The following is a 17,952-nucleotide window of genomic DNA, read 5'->3' as shown; positions in this document are numbered from 1 at the left end:
GAAGTTTTAAGTATTTGTATTTGATACAATTTTGTTAAAGTTTAGAAACTTAGGAAATGTGCATACACATAAATATTAAATGCAATTTGGGGATTCATTTAAGACAGAAAAAAACCAGTAATTTCATGATAACTTTCTAGTTCTCAACAGATAAGAAACTGTTAGTCTTTCCCTGGCCAGGGTGGACCACATTTTGACTCTGCAGGAACATTTGTTACAGTTTTCTCAGATTTATAGCAAGCCTTCTTCCTGGAATGAAGATTTCAGAGTAACATTATCAGGAAATGTATGGAAGGACTCATATAGTTTTAAATGTTACAGAAACCAAAAGGTTTACACATTCTCCTGTAGGGAGGAGGTGGCCGTACCACTGGGGTAGGAAGTCTCAGTGTTTTTACTCATTTTAATATTTTGCAAAGTGAAATGAATAATCTTATTACTATAATAAGTATGAGCGCATAGAAATCTGCTGTTGCCTGGGTCTACAGATGGATGGAAGTAGATCCACAATTGTGTTTTTCATTTATTGAACCAAGTAAGTAGAAAATTTCCTTTGAGCACATTGGTGTGTATCCATTACCCTGTGGTGCTAGGCTTTCCCTACACCAGCTGTTGCATCATAGGCATTTTATTGACCATTATTAATAAATATTGTATTGAACTCTGTCCAATTTATTCAGTGTTGACATGCATAAAATGATTTAAGTTGGAGATACCTTGCCATTCACTGCAAGATGTGTCTATTTTGTTTTGGTTTAAGAACTTACTCCAGCAAAAGGACCATAAACATGGATTATCTGTCACACATAAGAGATGCACTTGTACAGCCCTTGATCTCACAAGGGGTGGAAGGAGTAAAGGATGTTGTTGTACTCATGGACACTTACTATGTGATGAAAGAAGACTTTGAGAATATCATGGAAATTAGCAGCTGGGGAGGCAAACCTAGTCCTTTTTCCAAACTGGACCCTAAGGTAAATTGAATAACCCTCTGGTTCTTTTTCAACTTGTAATTATAAGGATTGTACTAGGAGTTGTTAGAGATGTTTTAGATGCTTACAAAAAGGTCTTTTTTTTTTTTTTCTTCAAATGCTTGCTGCTTATGACCTGTGCTTTCCTAAGATACTCTTTGAATACAGTAAGAATAGACTTCTGGATTTGACCTTAGAGTTTGCATTTTTATCTTTGCTTTATGCTGAGTGGAAAAATTCTGGGGAGCAAATACAGATATTCCTTAAAAGTGGGTGGAGATGAATTTGGGAAGTAAAGGTAAGGTGCTACTAATGGATTTTTAAAATAAAGAATGTTACTGAGAATTTTATAATTTTCCTTTCTCTGTGTCTGTCTAATCTGTGAGTTCAGTATTTTATTCCAGTTGGATAATCTTTTATGTAATAACATGTCCTCTACTTTCTTCTTATAATGGTCATGAAACAATCTAAAGGGATAGAATATAAATATGTAATATCCAGTACCTCATTCTTGTGTGTTTATTTGGCACTATTTTAGAAATCATATTTTCTGTTGATTGCCTTCTCTAGAATTTTGACGTTAATGTAATGATGATTGGTGAGTTTTCACAGGAGGCATCCATTGTTAGAATTCATGGATTAATTCTGGAATCATGTTTAGAAACTTTTATGCTTTTATGTTTAGAAGCTTGAAGTTAAGGCTTTTTGAGTTAGTATTCTGAAGTTATCGTTACTGTAGTAAAGGTAATTTATGTACTTGGTTGTAGTTAAAGGCCAATTTTAAGCTCTCCTTCATTGTGGGCACACATTTTATTTATTCACTAATTTTGCTTATCACTTTGTAGAAATGTATAGAGAACTGAATAATTAAAAATGATGATTTCAAGTGACTTTTTTGTTGCTTAAAATTTTCAAATACTGAATCTTTGCCTTTTTTGAATCTCTGGCCAGGGAAACTATGGAACTTCTCCCCCGAAAAATGCTTTACTACATTTACATGACTATGCATAAACATTTTGCACACAATTTCAAGGGCCTTCCAGAGTCTCTCAAAACTTTTAGGCTTGCAGGGTTTAAAAGAATTGTTTGGCACTTAGATTTTTTTTTTTTATTCCCTCTATTCCTTTTATATAGGTCAAAGCAGCCTTCACAAGAGCTTACAATAAGGAAGCCCACCTTACTCCATATTCGCTTCAGGCAGTGAAGACATTTAGACGCAGCACAGGCCCATCACTGGACTCTGAATATAATGAAGAGCTAAATGAAGATGAATCTCAATCTGATGAGAAAGACTCTGTGGAAACTGATGCTATGATCAAGGTACTATTTTAAACTAAAGGCAGGAGAAGCTGTTATTCCCTCAAATTAGTTTATCTTTTCTTGCATATAACTTGCTTTCTGAATAATAGGGTTTGTTTAGCAAATAGCAGAAGCAGTTGAAAATACAAGTTTCTTTGTTCCTCAGTTTATGGCAGAGAAGGTATAGAGTTCATTTTTATAAAGAGCCTCTTAAAGTAGTTAATGGAAGAGCCAGATAATAATAGATTGTCATATTGATAGTCATATGCTGTTAGAATGTACCATTTTTATTTATTTGTTCATTGGTATATACTTTGTTTTTTAATCCATAGACACACATTTTCACAGAGTAATTAAGAAAAACATTTTTAATGAAATCATTCCTCTCTTCTGTTACTTGCATTTGCTTTATCCATTAAATTGCTTGTAGAAGTATCTCAAAACACAAACTTCATGTCCATTGCTAGGAAAGTTTAAAATCAATTATGGTATCAGTTCATTCTTCACCACTGGCTGATGCAGAGGAATTTACTCCATGTCCTCCTTTATCCTTAGCTATGTGTATATGTGTGGGTTATTTTTGCTCCTCCTCTGTTTTGTATGTGCAGGGGTAGAAATAGTGGGAATACTAATAGGGAAATACACTCCTCCACCAGTTTAGCTCTAGTCTAGTGTAGACATAACAGCTTGTCTCTCTCTTCACAAACCGTTTTGATCCCAACTTGAAACTTGAAATAAAAGGAAATTCTTCATGTAAACATTACCCTTTTGTAAATCATCTTCTGCTTATTCTGTCTTTCCTAAATACACCTATGTTCTAAATCCAAGAAATTGCTTTGCATGGGAAAATATTTTAGCTCAAGATTCTAAATAACTTTGAAGTTTTTTCTGCTATCTTTTTTTAAAGGCTGTTACTAACTTACAATTGTGCAACCACTGCTTGAAAGGAAGCTTACCATAGTCTGATAGTCCAAGATCTAGATGATTGTAACTTGTCTTCTTTTTAAAATATTAGAGGTAAAGATTAGATTTATTGTAGAGAGGAACTTGTTTCACTTAATTATAAACATAGCTGTTGAGTATTTTTGTGTATCTTTTTACTCCAAACAGAAAAAGACAAAATCTTCAAAGCCTTCAAAACCAGAAAAAGATAAGGAGTCCAAAAAAGGAAAAGGAAAAAGTTCGAAGAAATGAAACCATTTTTTACTGACAGCCATTTTTTACTTACCTGCTGACCAGTCTAGCTGGTCTAGAGAAAGCCTTATTTTTTTCAGGGGGAACCATGTTTTACCGGTAATGGGATGACCTGGTGGTCCCATTATAAATAAACGGTGGTACAGGTAGAAGGATGTAACCAGTAGGCTAATGTACACCTCTTATAGAGGTCGATAGGACTGCTTGGGTCTTCCACTGTCCCTTGTCAATCTAATTAGATTGTTGTACTTCAAAATTACTGTGTATAATTAAAACCAGAAGCTAAGTGTGGGCTTTGGAATCAGATTATAGTTATCAGTAACATGCCTGGGAACGAACAGTGCTATGTACTAAGTGACTTTTGTAGGCTTAAGAATTTACCTTAATGGCCTTTATGTATGAACAATGCTTATTTTTTTAAACATAGTTATTATTATGTGGCGACATTTTGTAAATCATAATACAAAATAGTCACCACCTAAAACTGGATATTCTTCGTACATTGTCAGATATCTTGCAAAGTATAAATTAGGAATAAAAATGTTCCACATGATAACCTGAACAAATTCTTCTTGATCTAAGATTGTTATCTTGTATAGTAAAATACTATATTGGTGTATTACTTTTCTTACTGCCTTGTGAATGATTGGATTTAAAAAGCTTACTGTATTCTTCACTAACCAGTTGTATGAAATATAACTTTGGCAGTTGAAGTCAGCATACCCATTTTCATTCCCTTTGGTATTTATTGCATAGTACAATGTGCTGACCACACTGACTAATTTCATAGAGCAGCCCCTTTGTTATTATAGGGTGTGATGGACAGCAGAAGGACTCCAGGCATTCTTATTTTTTTTTTCAAACTAATAGGGTCTAGGCTTGGTAAGATTCCTAGGCTCAGTTTGGGATGGGACATAATGAACAGTGGTATTTGTTTACTTTGTTCCTGGGACATCTGGTTTCTGGTTCTGTTCTGGGATGAATTCCATAGACCCTACTAGAACTTCAGACTGTATCTATAATTGTACTTGTTGAGTGGCCCTCAGGCTGTGGAATTAGCCTGGAATTTAGGTGCCTACCTATTTTTTAATCTTGTCAACAAATGTTCAGAGAACCTCTGTAAGGTATTAAGCTTTTGAGACATTTAACATGTATTTACCCATGGGAAAATGTCTTTAATGTAGATTAAATTCACTAGAGGAATAAAACATTGCTAAGCCTATGTCTTCTGAGCCATGCCCCTTTGTCTCCCAGCTTGAAACTTCTCTGCTTTAGTAAAGCTTTCTTCAGTCCCCCCCCAACTCCCCCAGCCCCAGTGGGATGAGGATGGCCTTCTGCAAATTCTTCCATTTCTGTTACTTTTGCATATGCAAGCCATGTCTTCTGGTTGCTTTGTATACCCTGGGAAAGGGACCATAATCTCCTGACAGCCAGGACAATGAATTTCTTAGTACATAATGATTTTAAATTACAAATGCTCTAAACACAAAAGTTTGGTATAACGTGTAAATAAGATAAAATAATGGTTTTTAGAATTAGAAATTGTAAATATGCTCTCTAGCATGAGGATGACAGGTCTGTTTCATGACTGTGGGATGAATACTGGGGTTACTGGTAGGTATGAGTTGGTTCTGCAGCAGTTTGGATTTGAATATAAATGCAGTACATAGGGATTGAATGGGTGGTGCTCTTTCATTGGAGCCACTAAATGCCACACATCTTTGTACTATAAAACCAATCCATTGAGTCTGGCCATTTTATTATCTATAACTGCCCAATTTTATGAAACTGGTTAAATTTTGGCAGCCTGTAGCACCATTTGACTTCTTAAAGTATTAACAAGTAACTGGTTATTTTATGTCTAGATGAATGTCTCCCTACAGTTCTGGTACAGTTGTGGTCATGTGCTTGCTTAAGGTCCATAACTCCCCCAATTTAATGTGCTCATCCTTATAGAATCCCAAGTATCTATGGTTCTTATTCCTATAATCTTAGAGTATTCTTCCAGTGATAAGATATAGGAAGTAGTAGAAGGAGACTAAGGGTAGGTTTTATAATGATTTGTGTTATACTACTCTGTAAGGCCAGTGTGGCATTTTATTCTCTGGCTGCCCACTGGGAGGGAAGAATAGGTCATAAAACTGGATGCAACGTGCATGGGTGAGAGTCTTGGATGCTATATTGGCACTCTGGGTCCTAGCCTAGATTACTACAGTAATGCTCAGGTTGCTGGAGCCCATACTACAAAATCATCATCTGATTTACTGTAAGGCTACACTACTCAGACTTTGCTGACAAAGCATATACTGCTGTTGTAGGAAGAGTATAGGAGCCATAGGGGTGTGTGGTGTGGGGAAGGGGCCCTCCAACAAACCTGGGAAAAATTCCAAATAATGTATATTTTCAGAGGAAGTTAAAGTATTTAATTTTGTGACAGGAATTTCATAGTATGCAACATAATGATTCAGCAGATTCAAGCTTAGAGTTTCGTTCATTCTTTCAAATATTGCTTTTACTGATTTTTGATGTTTTGATTCTAGGATTGACTCTGCTTAACATCTGTAGTGCCCCAAATTCATAGTGAGCTTCAAAAGCTACTTTCTTCCTCCAAACCCAGGAAGCATTATAAATACCTAGACAAAAATTTTATTTTAAAGGAGATATTTCAAAATATAAAAGTTATCAAAAAAGCTAGATATATACAATTTACTATTAACAGTCAGAGCACAGAATATGTAAGACTGTGAAGAGGAAATATACAGGGTACAAGATTATATGTCACTGTTTTCCTACTCTACAGATGTTCAAAGTGCTGACCTTGAGAGGTCATCTTTCACTTTTTTTCTGCATCCAGGAAGTACCATCTTTAAACCACCAGAGTGGAAACACAGCCTCCTGTGGAAAATGCTAGCTTCTCAGGAACATTATATCTAGAAAGAACAACAAAACAGATGCCTTCAGAAGGGTTTCAAGTGATAATTGGCATTTAGTAATAAAGCCAAGCATGCTGAAAAACCTTTTGCTTATTTTTTGGAATATGGAGCAAGTATACTATATTCAAATTAGAAATCTAAAATCAACATTGGGTTTTAGTTCTAGCATTGTTAAAACTGTGTGGGCAAGCTGTTGAGCCTCTATCTTTTTCAATTATAAAGTGAGGATGATGATAATAGCCTCCTCATTGGGAAGAATGAGAAAATGCAGGGAAGTGCTCAAACTATAGAGAAAAAAATGTTCCTGAAATTAAATGGTTGTTAAGGATTCTTTGTCTAAAAGAAGTCAGTAAACAATAGCATCAACCATTATCCAGTCACTGTATAAGAAAACATAACGCGCAAGATAGCGCACAGTCATAACTCACTGAAGGCATACCTGCAAGGAGCTATTGCTACTATGGTATAATGTGAAGATTTCTAAGACTTTTTAAATGCAGGGATAGCGTTTGGATGGATTCTGTGGAAGATTATTAAAAACATAAGCAAGGTTCCACTTTCAAATAATGACAGTTGAGTGATTTAATCCTCCCACAGATAATAGTAATAAACTCTGGACAAAATTGAGTAAACTATTCAGAGGCATTGGCAAGCAACCAAAAGTAGGTAAAGGCCGGAAAGGCACCAAACCTTGGCAAGAGAATTCCACTGGATAAGATTTATGTTTATACGACTTTTCACCTAAAGGCAAGACCATTGAGGAATGGGATAGCTAGAGTTCAGACAGCAAAGTCAAGGGTTTTATTGGCCTGAGGAATCAGAGAAGAGTTTGCGGCTGCCAAAATTTCTGAAATGTGAGGAGGTGAAGGGTGTTGCCCCTAAATCTGCATATAAACTCCACACAAATCCTTGAACTTCATACGCTTGGAAGACACACCAGAGTGGCCAATGAAAAGCTGTAATTAGAAGGTTGAAAGAACTAAGCAGAAATTTCATCTGCAGAGAGATAGAATAACTGCCTAAGAGAATAAGGATATAGACTGTAAGAGAAAATATGGGATCCTGGACTTCTACAGCATATATACAATGTCCATTAAACCATAAAATATTTACTAGATATGTAAAAAATACTTCAGGAAAATGTACACGTAATCAAGAGAAAAAGCAATAAACAGAAAATTAGTGAAATTGTAGCAAACAGGCCCCCTCCCCCTTTCTTTTTCTTATTTGGCTGCCCTCTGTGTAGAAAACCCCAGACTCCCTCTCCTGACCTCTAGGAATGGATGAAACTGCAGGCAATAAAGATAAGACACATTCCTGGGATAGGGACCCCTCCCCTAACAGCTCATCTGCTTCTGTAACCTGCTTCGAGCCTTAAACTGACCAATTGTCTTTCCTTTAATGTTGCTATTTGCCGTATTAAGCTTGCCCTATCTCTAGCATGTAATAGCGTCTATAAAAGCCAATGTTGCCTTTTGTTCGGGGCTCAGACTTTCGAGGTGACTTGGCTGAGCCTCGTGAGCACGAGCTAATAAACCACTTGCTTCCTGAAACTGCAGACCCTTAGTCTCGGCCTGTTCTAATTTCGTGGAATGTTCCTAGAGGCCTGTGGCCTCGTTTCTGGTCTTCGCACTATATTTCTGGGGACTCGCCCGGGATCTTAGAGGCGGCGACGTTCTCGCCTTCCTTGCCCATGGTGGTGGTATTGCCCAGACCAGAGACCTAATGGAATCCAGTGTCGGCACCAGGATCTTCCCGTCTTTTAGACTCCTGACCTCCCTGGCTGCCAGAGTGGCGACGAATCCGGGACAGTTTTGGACACCAAGCATCAGGAGCGCCGCCTGTCTGGTAAGCACTCGAGTGCGTCAGGTTGTCAGCCCACTTGTAGAAGAGCAGGGGCTTGAGTGGAAGGGGGGCCTGATCAATCCCCAAGACTCTCCGAGTACTGGTCTCCGTCTGGAAGACCAGGGGAAACGGAAGTCTTCAGATTCGGTTTTGGGAAGGGCAGTGCGGGAGGAGTGTTGATTGAATGTGCATGACTGAATGAGTGAATGGAAGTCCTGGGCCACAGGAGCCGAGCAGCAGGCCGTGAGTGAATTCGGATTCTGTGAGTCCATGACCATCCTCATAGAGTTAAACGTGGGCAACCCTGAAAGGGGGGCTGGCCAGGGGTCTACACTGGACCACCAAAGCCAAGAGGCGTCTAATGTTCCCGCCAGGGGAATGGCCAGGCCAAACAAAGCACTAAATTGTCTAAAATCCCTTCGTTGTTTGTCTGTACACCCTTCCTCCCAACTGTTGGCTCTGCCGATATGGGCGGGGGGAAGTTAGTAAGACACCCTTACAGTGCATGATATCCAACTTTAAGGAGGCTTTTACTGATGACTGGGGAGTCAAGCTGACCCCCGGTCAACTCAGGAAATTCTGTAGGCTAGAATGGCCCACCCTTGGGGTAGATTGGCCATCTGAGGGAACTTCTGAATTAGAGAAAGTAAAAGCAGTTCATAGTATAGTGTCAGAGACGCCTGAATGCCCAGATCAGTTTTCCTACATTGCCACTTGGCTGGAGGTCGCAAAGAAGAAGCCAGAGTGGATAAAGACTTGCTTTGATGGACACTGCCAGGTGCTTCTCGCCCAGGTGGTGGAGAAATCCCACAAGAAACCAGGCAACAAGCCCAAGGTTCCAGTTTTATCCAGACCACCAGCAGCAGAAGAAAACCTCCCGCCTTACTTTGTATCACCAATATCCACGGCCCAGTCGAGCTCCTCCTCAGCAACCCCTGATCCCCCCAGCAGCCCAGAGGCATCTCCTGAGGCTCCACTGAGCCAGCCATCCCTGGACCACCCGGCTGGGTGTGGCTGCTGCACCCACAGCCACACCCTTAATGCCTCTGAGAGAGACCCGAGGCCCTCCCTATGTTGATGCCCAGGGAGACTTTCAGGAAGGGAGAAAAAACTTCGTATATGTCCCCTTCACTCCTACTGACTTGCTAAACTGGAAGAATCACACGCCGTCCTACACTGAGAGGTCCCAGACGATGATTGACCTGTTCCAGTCCATTGTCCAGACCCACCGGCCCACCTGGCCCGACTACAACCAGCTACTTGTAACTCTCCTTAGCACTGAGGAGTGTCAGCACGTAGTAGTGGTGGTGCAGAAACACCTGGAGGAAGGCACCTCCGATGGCACCCTAGACCCAGCCCAATACGCTGCCCGCAGTTTTCCGGGAGAGGACCCAGAGTAGGACCCAAACACTGATGTGGGGTTTCAGTCCTTCCAGTGGTTCCATGAGGCCCTACTCCAGGGCCTCCAGAAAGGCAGCCGAAAGGCCATCAACATGACCAAGGTCAAAGAGGTCTTGCAGAAGCCAGATGAGCCTCCGAGTGAATTTCTTGAGCGACTGGTGGAATCCTTCCGCCAATATTTGACCCTGAAGCCCCAGACAGCTAGATGCTAATCAATGCTGCTTTTGTAGAACAGGCAGCCCCTGGCATTTGGGGTAAGCTCCAGAAGCTAGATGGGTTTGCAGGCATGAATACAAGTCAACTGATACAGGTGGCCACAAAGGTATTTGTTAATCGGGACCAGGTAGAAGCTAAAGAAAGAAGTGAGAATTCAGGGAGAAAGCTCAAATAATTGCTGCTGCCTTTGAGAAGTGGGATCAAGGGCCCAGATGGAGAAAAATGCGGCAAGCCCAAGTGCCCTTAGGTCAGAATCAGTGTGCTTATTGCAAAGAAGAGGGGCACTGGAAGAATGAGTGTCCCAATAAAACCACCTCACTAGCAGGTAGAAGGAAGCAGGACATTAGCCCCAGACCTCATCTGGACCCCAACACGATTGCCGTGGTTGCTGATGAATTCTCTGACTAGGACTGACCGGGTTCCATATTTTTAGGCCCCTGGGAACTCATGGTCAGAGTGAAATTAGGGGACCAAACAATGAACTTCATGGTGGATACTGGTGCTGAGCACTCTGTAATGACTCAGTCCCTGGAGAATACTTGCCCATCTTCAGGCCGAATGATAGACATTGTGGGCGCACAGGTATAATACAAAGGAGGCCGTTCCTAGAAGCCAGAGAGTGCAGCCTTGGGGGCCACTCTGTGTCACAACAGTTTCTATATATGCCTGAATGCCCACTGCCACTGTTGGGGTGAGACCTCTTCAAGAAGGTGCATGCCCAGATTACCTTTGGCCCTGGAGGAAAAACCTCACTAAAAATTAACGGCCCACAGAAAATTCTGTCTTTAACTACACCTACAAGAGAAGAGTGGCGGCTGCATGAGAAGCCTGAAACAGGAGGGGAAATTTCCCCTAACCTACCATTCCCAGACATACCAAGTGTCTGGGCAGAGCATAACCCACCAGGTTTAGTCAAAAACTGCCCTCCGGTGTCATGCTTTGAAACCCATGACGCACCCCGTGGCAGTGCGACAGTATCTGAGCTCTCAAAAGGCTCTCGAAGGGATGCAAAGCCATTTGATGCGTTTAGAAGCACACTGAATCATCTGACCGTGCAACTCTCCATGGAACAGTCCACTAGCTGCCCGTGAAAAAGGCTCAAACCGGGAAGTTCCGCCCCGTCCAGGACCTGCAAGCAGTTAATACAGCTGTGGAAACCATCCATCCTGTGGTTCCAAATCCATACACCCTCCTCAGCCTGGTCCTAGGGAAAGCTAATTGGTTCTCTTGTTTGGATTTAAAAGATGCCTCTTTCTATACACGAATAGCCCCAGTTAGCCAGGAGATATTTGCCTTTGAATGGGAAAGGCTCTCCGGGGAACACGAAAGACAATACACCTGGACCTGGCTGCCTCAAGGGTTTAAAAATTCTCCCACTATTTTTGGGCAAGCACTGGGGAAAGACAATCATTCCAAGCCAAAAATAACAGTTGTACTGTCCTGCAATATGTAGATGACCTCCTGCTCACCAGCAAGTCTCTCAATGACTGTAAGCAAGGGACCGAACCTCTCCTCCGCCACCAAGATCAGGCGGGTTACTGTGTGTCTCGTAAAAAGGCCCAACTCTGCCAACAGCAGGTTAAATACCTAAGTTTTTACTTGCAATAGGGAACCCAAAGCCTGGGGCCAGAGCACAAGCCGGTAGTTTGTACAGTCCCCACACCAAACTCCCAAAAGCAAATTACAGAATTTTTAGGAGCCATCAGGTTCAGCAGAGTGTGGATTCCAAACTGTGCACTCTTAGCCAAGCCCACCATGAAGCCACTAAGGGGGGGGGGGGGGCAATCGGGACCCATTCCAATGGGGAACTGAGCAGGAGCATGCTTTCCAGCGTCTAAAAATGTTGCTCACGCAAGCCCTAAGTTTAGGCCTCCCGGACTTTGAGAAACCTTTCACCTTGTTTGTCCATGAGCGGGAAGGAAAAGCCATTGGACTTTTAACCCAAACTCTTGGATCATGGAAAAAGCCTGTCCCCTATCTCTCCAGACAGCAAGACAATGTAGCACTGGAATGATCCTCTTGTCTAAGGGCTGTTGCAGCCACTGCCCTCCTGGTCCACGAAGCCGGAAAGCTCACATTCGGGCAGAAGCTAACTGTGCTGGTCCCCCACTCAGTCACCAGCCTCGTGGAACATAAGGGGCATCTCTGGCTATCGAATGCAAGGCCCACGAAGTATCAGTCTACTTTATTTCAAACTCCAAACTTAAAGCTTGGTGTCTGTCAGACCCTCAACCCGGCCACCCTGCTGCCCGTGGGGCCAGGAGGCCCAGAACATGACTGCATGGAAACCGTGGATGAAGTCTACTCCAGCCAACCTGACCTTAAAGACCAACCATTAAAACGTCCTGACATCGAACTGTTCACCAACGGGAACAGTATGATAAAAGATGGAGTGTGTTATGCTGGATATGCCATCGTTACTTTAGCAGACATTTTAGAAGCAGAAGCCCTGCCTTCAGGAACATCAGCCCAGAAAGCTGAGCTTATAGCGCTCACCTGGGGTCTACAATTAGCAGCAGGACAGGAAGCTAATATTTATACTGATTCAAAGTATGTATTCACAACCCTACATGTACACGGGCCATTATTCAAAGAGCAGCGACTAATGACAGCCCGGGGAAAGCATGTTAAATACAGACCAAAAATTCTAGCTCTGTTGGAAGTGGTGTGGGCCCCCACCACTGGAGTGGTTATTCATTGCCATGGTCATCAAAAAGGCAACTCCTTAACAGTGAGAGGCAACCGAAAAGCAGATTCAGCTGCCAAGCAGGCAGCACTAGGGCACCTAACGCTTCCCCCAAAAAGCAAACCGCTTGTCACCCCTCTCATCCCCCATTCATTATAGTGGTGGAAGAAAACACCAACCTACTCAAAGCTGGAAAGCAACTGGCTATACAAGGAAGGAAAAGTGAGTCATGAGGGATGGTGGATATTAAACAATGGACGCATTGTAATTCCTGAAAACTTAGCATGGCCTTTCGTACAGCATGTCCATCACCAAACTCACTTCGGAAAAAAAGCTCTTACTGCCAGCCTGAGCATTCACCTCTACATAGCTAGGCTTCCCTCCTGGATGAAACTAGCATGCAAAAGATGTACTACCTGTCAAAAGAAAATGCCAAGCAGCCCAGCGCAAAACTGGGGGGTCTGAACAACCAGCTGGCTAGCCTCAGCCCATTCGAAAATCTACAGGTGGACTTCACAGAGCTGCCACGGGCCCAGGGATATCAATGCCTCCTGGTATTTGTTTGCACCTACTCAGATGTGCAATCAGGATGGGTAGAAGGATATCCCACACGTTCAGAAACTACACAGGAAATAGCACAAGCCCTCCTGAAGGACATCATTCCTTGGTATGGGATGCCACTTACCATTGGCTCTGACAACGGCCCCACTTTTGTGGCCGAAGCCCTTCAAAAACTGGCAAAAGCTTTACAGATAACTTGGAAACTCCACACTGCTTACCAGCCACAAAGCAGTGGGACAGTGGAGCGAATGAGTCAAACTCTAAAGGGACAGTTAAGGAAGATCTGCCAAGAAGCAAAACTGATCTGGGTACAGGCGCTCCCTAAAGCTTTATTTAAAATCAGGTCTACCCCGATTAAAAAAAACGGGATTCTCTCCCTTTGAATTAATATATGGAAGGCCGCCACCCCTACTAGGGTTCTATAGGGAAACCTCAGAGAAATTGGAAATATAAGTTTAAATCAACACCTAGTGCAGCTGGGATGGGTCCTGAATAAGTTAAAAGGGAAAACATTGGAGACAGTGCCTGAACCCCTCAGCATCTACCCTCCCATACATGAATTCGAGCCAGGGGATTTAGTGTGGATCAAAGACTGGAAAAAAGGCTCTCTCCAGCCTCAATGGAGAGGCCCTTATTGTGTTGTCTTAGCTACCCCTACAGTTGTCAAAATCGCAGACATCATTCCGTGGATCCATCACTTCCGGGTCAAGAAAGCCACAGCAGATGACCCCTGGGAGTGGACCCCTGTCCCTGGACACACAACCCACGTCATTCTCCGGAAGCCATTGCATCCCCCTCCTGCACAACTGGTATCAGCTGACCCACGCATGGCTAAAGCTTGAGGAGATTGTCAAGCCCTGCTTCAGTGACCCCTGGAAGCTGACTGATCTACGCATGGCCAAAGCTTGAGGAGCTGCAAAGCAGCCTGAGTATCCCATCCCTCCCCTCATAAGTGTTCCTGCACTTTAAGCGTACCCCCTAAACTCCCCCGTGTTTCCCCAGCTACAGCCCTTAGTAGTCCTTATATGGCTAAATGAATTGTTGGCTTCTGCTCCCGATTGGGCTTCTTGCTCTATTATTTAGTATTGGGTTAGCAGCAGTAGTTCTCCAAGACTAGAATTTGCTGGAAGAGGTCCTTATTGCTTTAACATACCTGTGTTGTGTGGGATGTATCTGTATCTTGTCCTTTGTGCCCTTCTAGTAGCAGTAGACTCCCACCCTGCAACAACTGTTACAGAGGGACAAGTTAAAGTATTTTTCTGCCCGAACCTACATGCCAGCATCCTGTTACATTGTTTCCAAAGCCAAACTTTGCATAGGCCCAGAAAAAAAACAAATATTGGACAGGTAATGTTAAGTATGGGGGAAACTGCAGGACCTATGGGAGGGCCGGGCAGCCCGCTTGCTGGACCTCCTATACACCTGTAGGCATGAGTGATGGGGGAGGAGTTCAGGATCAAGCCTGGAAACAAAAGGTCGAAAAAGTTGAAGAACGGTTTGTGTCGCTAGTGCAAGGCCCTAAGTATAAGCGAGCAAACCTCACAGGGCTTGACCATCTCAGCCAGTCTATAAACCCTGCACGCCAAATAACCTGCATACTGAATGCAACCTATGCACTCCTCCATAATGCCAGTACACAGCTTAATGCATGCTGGCTCTGCCTTCCCCTTGCAGGGAATGCTTTTATAGGTGTCCCTTCTCAATCCACTCAGAACCATACACAACCACTAGCTGAGGGCCAAACCGTACTTATCAGCCCAGTTGTTCGGTTAGCAGTCTCGGGGAATAATTTAACCTGTCTGCAGGGACACAGAGAGCAAGTCGCTGGTGACCATCCCTGCCCACCTGTGTATCAGAAACCAGACCCTCCCCGTTGACAAAATACAGTGCAGTTTCCCCGGGGTGTTCTATTTATGTGGAAGCTCTGCTTAAGGTGTGTAGAAGCCAACTGGACAGGAAGTTGCACCCGGTTTACGTAACTCCAGAAGTATCCGTTTACACTGAAAAGGAGTTTAAGCAAGCCCTAAGACCCAGGCAGCAAGGAAAACATAGGCGACCAAAAAGGGCCGTGCTTGCTTCAGTTTTAATTGGGGCTGGCATTGCCACAGGAGTAGGAGCAGGGGTAACAGGACTGGGCTCCTCTGTAAGCTTCTATTGCAAGCTGTCTCAAGAACTGAATGAAGACTTAGAGCGAGTTGCAGATTACCAATTAAACTCCCTGGCACCAGTGGCCTTGCTGAACCAAAGAGCCTTAGACTGACCGCAGAAAAGGGAGGGACATGTATCTTCTTAGGGGAAAAGTGCTGTTATTTTGTAAATCAGTCTGGCATAGTTGCTGCTAAGGTTTGGGAACTTAGAGAGCGGATCTGAAACTAGGACAAAAAATTAGAAACCTGGTGGAATTGGGACCCAAAACCCTGGACTAACTGGATCCTGCCACTAGCCGGTCCCCTATTTACCCTATTAATTCTAATCACTGTAGGTCCCTGTGTAATCAGAGCCCTCATCAAATTCATTGAAAATACTGTAACCCAGCAAGCCAGAGCTCGAATCCTCTTAATGAAAATGTACAAACAGTTAAATTTAAAGTGATGCCATAACCCCTCCCTATTAAGTCGGGGTAAGCATCAAAGGGGGGAAATGTAGCAAACAGCCGCCCCCCCCCCCCCTTCTTTCTCTTATTTGGCTGCTTTCTCTGTAGAAAACTCCAGATGACCTCTAGGAATGGATAAAACTGCAGGCAATAAAGATAAAGACACATTCCTGGGATAGAGACCCCCATACTGACCTCCAGGAATGGATGAAACTGTAGGCAATAAAGATAAGACACATTTCTGGGATAGGGACCCCTCTCCTAACAGCTCATCTGCTTCTGTAACCTGCTTCGTGCCTTAAACTGACCAATTGTCTTTCCTTTAATGTTGCTATTTGCCATATTAAGCTTGCCCTATCTCTAGCATGTTATAGTGTCTATAAAAGCCAATGTTGCCTTTTGTTCGGGGCTCAGACTTTCGAGGTGACTTGGCTGAGCCTCGTGAGCACGAGCTAATAAATCACTTGCTTCCCGAAATTGCGGACCCTTAGTCTTGGCCTGTTCTAATTTCGCGGAATGTTCCTGGAGGCCTGTGGCCTTGTTCCTGGTTTTCGTGCTACAAAATAACGTAAGAACTTTAAAGCTGTTAAGTTTTAAAAATTTCAGAGCCTTAAATAGGGTCACAGGAAAGATGAGGGATACAGCAGATAAATGGAAACTGAAAGAGAAACATGAAAGTTCTAGAGCTGAAAAGTACAAAATGTGTAAGGTTTTACTTAGAAGACAGTGTCAGTGAACTTGTAGATGGGATCAAATTATCCAATGTGAATTATGGGAAAGAAAAGATAAAAATGAAAGAACCTTAGTGACCTGTGAATATCGCAATTAAATACACATATAGTTGGAGTCCCAGAATGAGCATAGAAAGTGACTGGAAACATATTTGAAGAAATAATGGCCTCAATCCTACAACCACAAAAGAACTGAATTCTTGCAACAATCGTGAACCAGGTACAAAGGTTTGAGCCTCAGATGAAATTGCAGCCCCAACTGATACCTTGATATAACCTTGTAAGACCCCTTGGCAGAAGACCCAGCTAAGCCATGCCTATACTACTGAAACCACCAAACCCTGAGATAAGTATATTAACTTGTTAATGAGTAACAGAAAACTAATACAAATCTCAAACAATAATCTGAGTAGACTTAATAGAATTTGACAAACAAATTCTAATTATAAAGAGGTACAAAAGATTAAGAGTAGTCATACCAATCTTGAAAAAAAACGTTGGGGAGGACCCTCACTATCAGATTTTAAGACATACTGTAGAAGTGACTAAAACAGTATAGTATTAAAATTTATATAAAAGAACAGAACAGAGAGTCCAGATATAGACCCAATAAATTCAACAAAGGCACCCAAGCAATTCAGTGGGAAAAGGAAACACTTTTCAACAAATGGTACTGGAAAACTGGACATCTATTTGAAAAAAAAAATCCAAATTGCCACCTCACACTAAAAACAAAAATTATATTGAGATGGATCATAGACCTAGAGCTTCTAGAAGAAAATGAAAATTGCCCATCAAAAAATACTACTAGGGTGTACTGATGGCTCAGTGGTAGAATGCTCGCCTCTCATGGGGAGACCAGGTTCAATTCCTGGACCATGCACACACACACATACACAAATACTACTAAGAAAATGAATAAGTAAGCCAAAATGGAAAAATATCTGACAGAGAACTTGTATCTAGAATATACAAAGAACTTTTAAAACCCAGTAATAAAAAGAGAACAACCCAGTGTCAAAATCATTCAGTCGGGGAAAGAATATATTTTTTTAAATAAGTGGTGCTAGGACAACGAGATATTCACGTGCAAAAGGATGACTTGGACCTCTGCCTCATGCTTTATATAGACATTAACTCAAAATGGGCCAAAACCTAAACATAAGAGCTAAAACTGTTACAATAGAAGGGAGCACAGGTATAAATTTTCATAGGCAATGGTTTCTTATATGTGACACCAAAAACACAAGCAACCAAGCTGAAAACAGATGAACTTTTATGTCACTTGTGTGACATAAAAAACCCACTTTTGTGCCTCCATAGAATGGGAGAAAATTTCTGCAAATCATAAATCTGATAAGAGACTTTATCTAAAATATATGAAAAACTCTTACAACTCAATAATAAAAAGACCAATAACATGATTAAAAACTGGGCAAAGGACTTGAATGGACAGTTCTTCAAAGAAGAAAAACATGGCCAATAAGCCCTTGAAAAGATCATAAGCATTAGCCATTAGAAA

General features: G+C 42.2%; 2 protein-coding genes across 11 annotated transcripts in view; one reads left to right on the top strand and one right to left on the bottom strand.

Moving 5' to 3' along the window:
* RFC1 (replication factor C subunit 1) overlaps positions 1-4,686 on the top strand; it is a 125,571-nt gene extending 120,885 nt beyond the window's left edge. For all 3 annotated transcript variants that reach the window (XM_077136617.1, XM_077136616.1, XM_077136615.1), the window contains 3 exons: positions 761-974; positions 2,106-2,291; positions 3,381-4,686. In XM_077136617.1, coding sequence (XP_076992732.1) covers positions 761-974; positions 2,106-2,291; positions 3,381-3,464 — 484 coding nt within the window. In that variant the 3' untranslated portion in view covers positions 3,465-4,686. The remainder of the gene's footprint in view (positions 1-760; positions 975-2,105; positions 2,292-3,380) is intronic.
* WDR19 (WD repeat domain 19) overlaps positions 2,437-17,952 on the bottom strand; it is a 202,483-nt gene continuing 186,967 nt past the window's right edge. For 3 of the 8 annotated variants that reach the window (XM_077136609.1, XM_077136612.1, XM_077136607.1), the window contains exon 37: positions 2,438-6,394. The gene's annotated coding sequence lies outside the window, so the exon portion shown is untranslated. Of the gene's footprint in view, positions 6,395-17,952 lie in introns of all 8 variants that reach the window. The other 5 variants (XM_077136614.1, XM_077136613.1, XM_077136610.1 and 2 more) reach the window with 3 other exon arrangements.

Source organism: Tamandua tetradactyla, chromosome 19, assembly GCF_023851605.1.
Source record: "Tamandua tetradactyla isolate mTamTet1 chromosome 19, mTamTet1.pri, whole genome shotgun sequence".
Taxonomy (NCBI): Eukaryota; Metazoa; Chordata; class Mammalia; order Pilosa; family Myrmecophagidae; genus Tamandua; species Tamandua tetradactyla.
The sequence above is the reverse complement of the archived record's forward strand: the minus strand, read 5'-3'. Positions and strand labels throughout refer to the sequence as shown.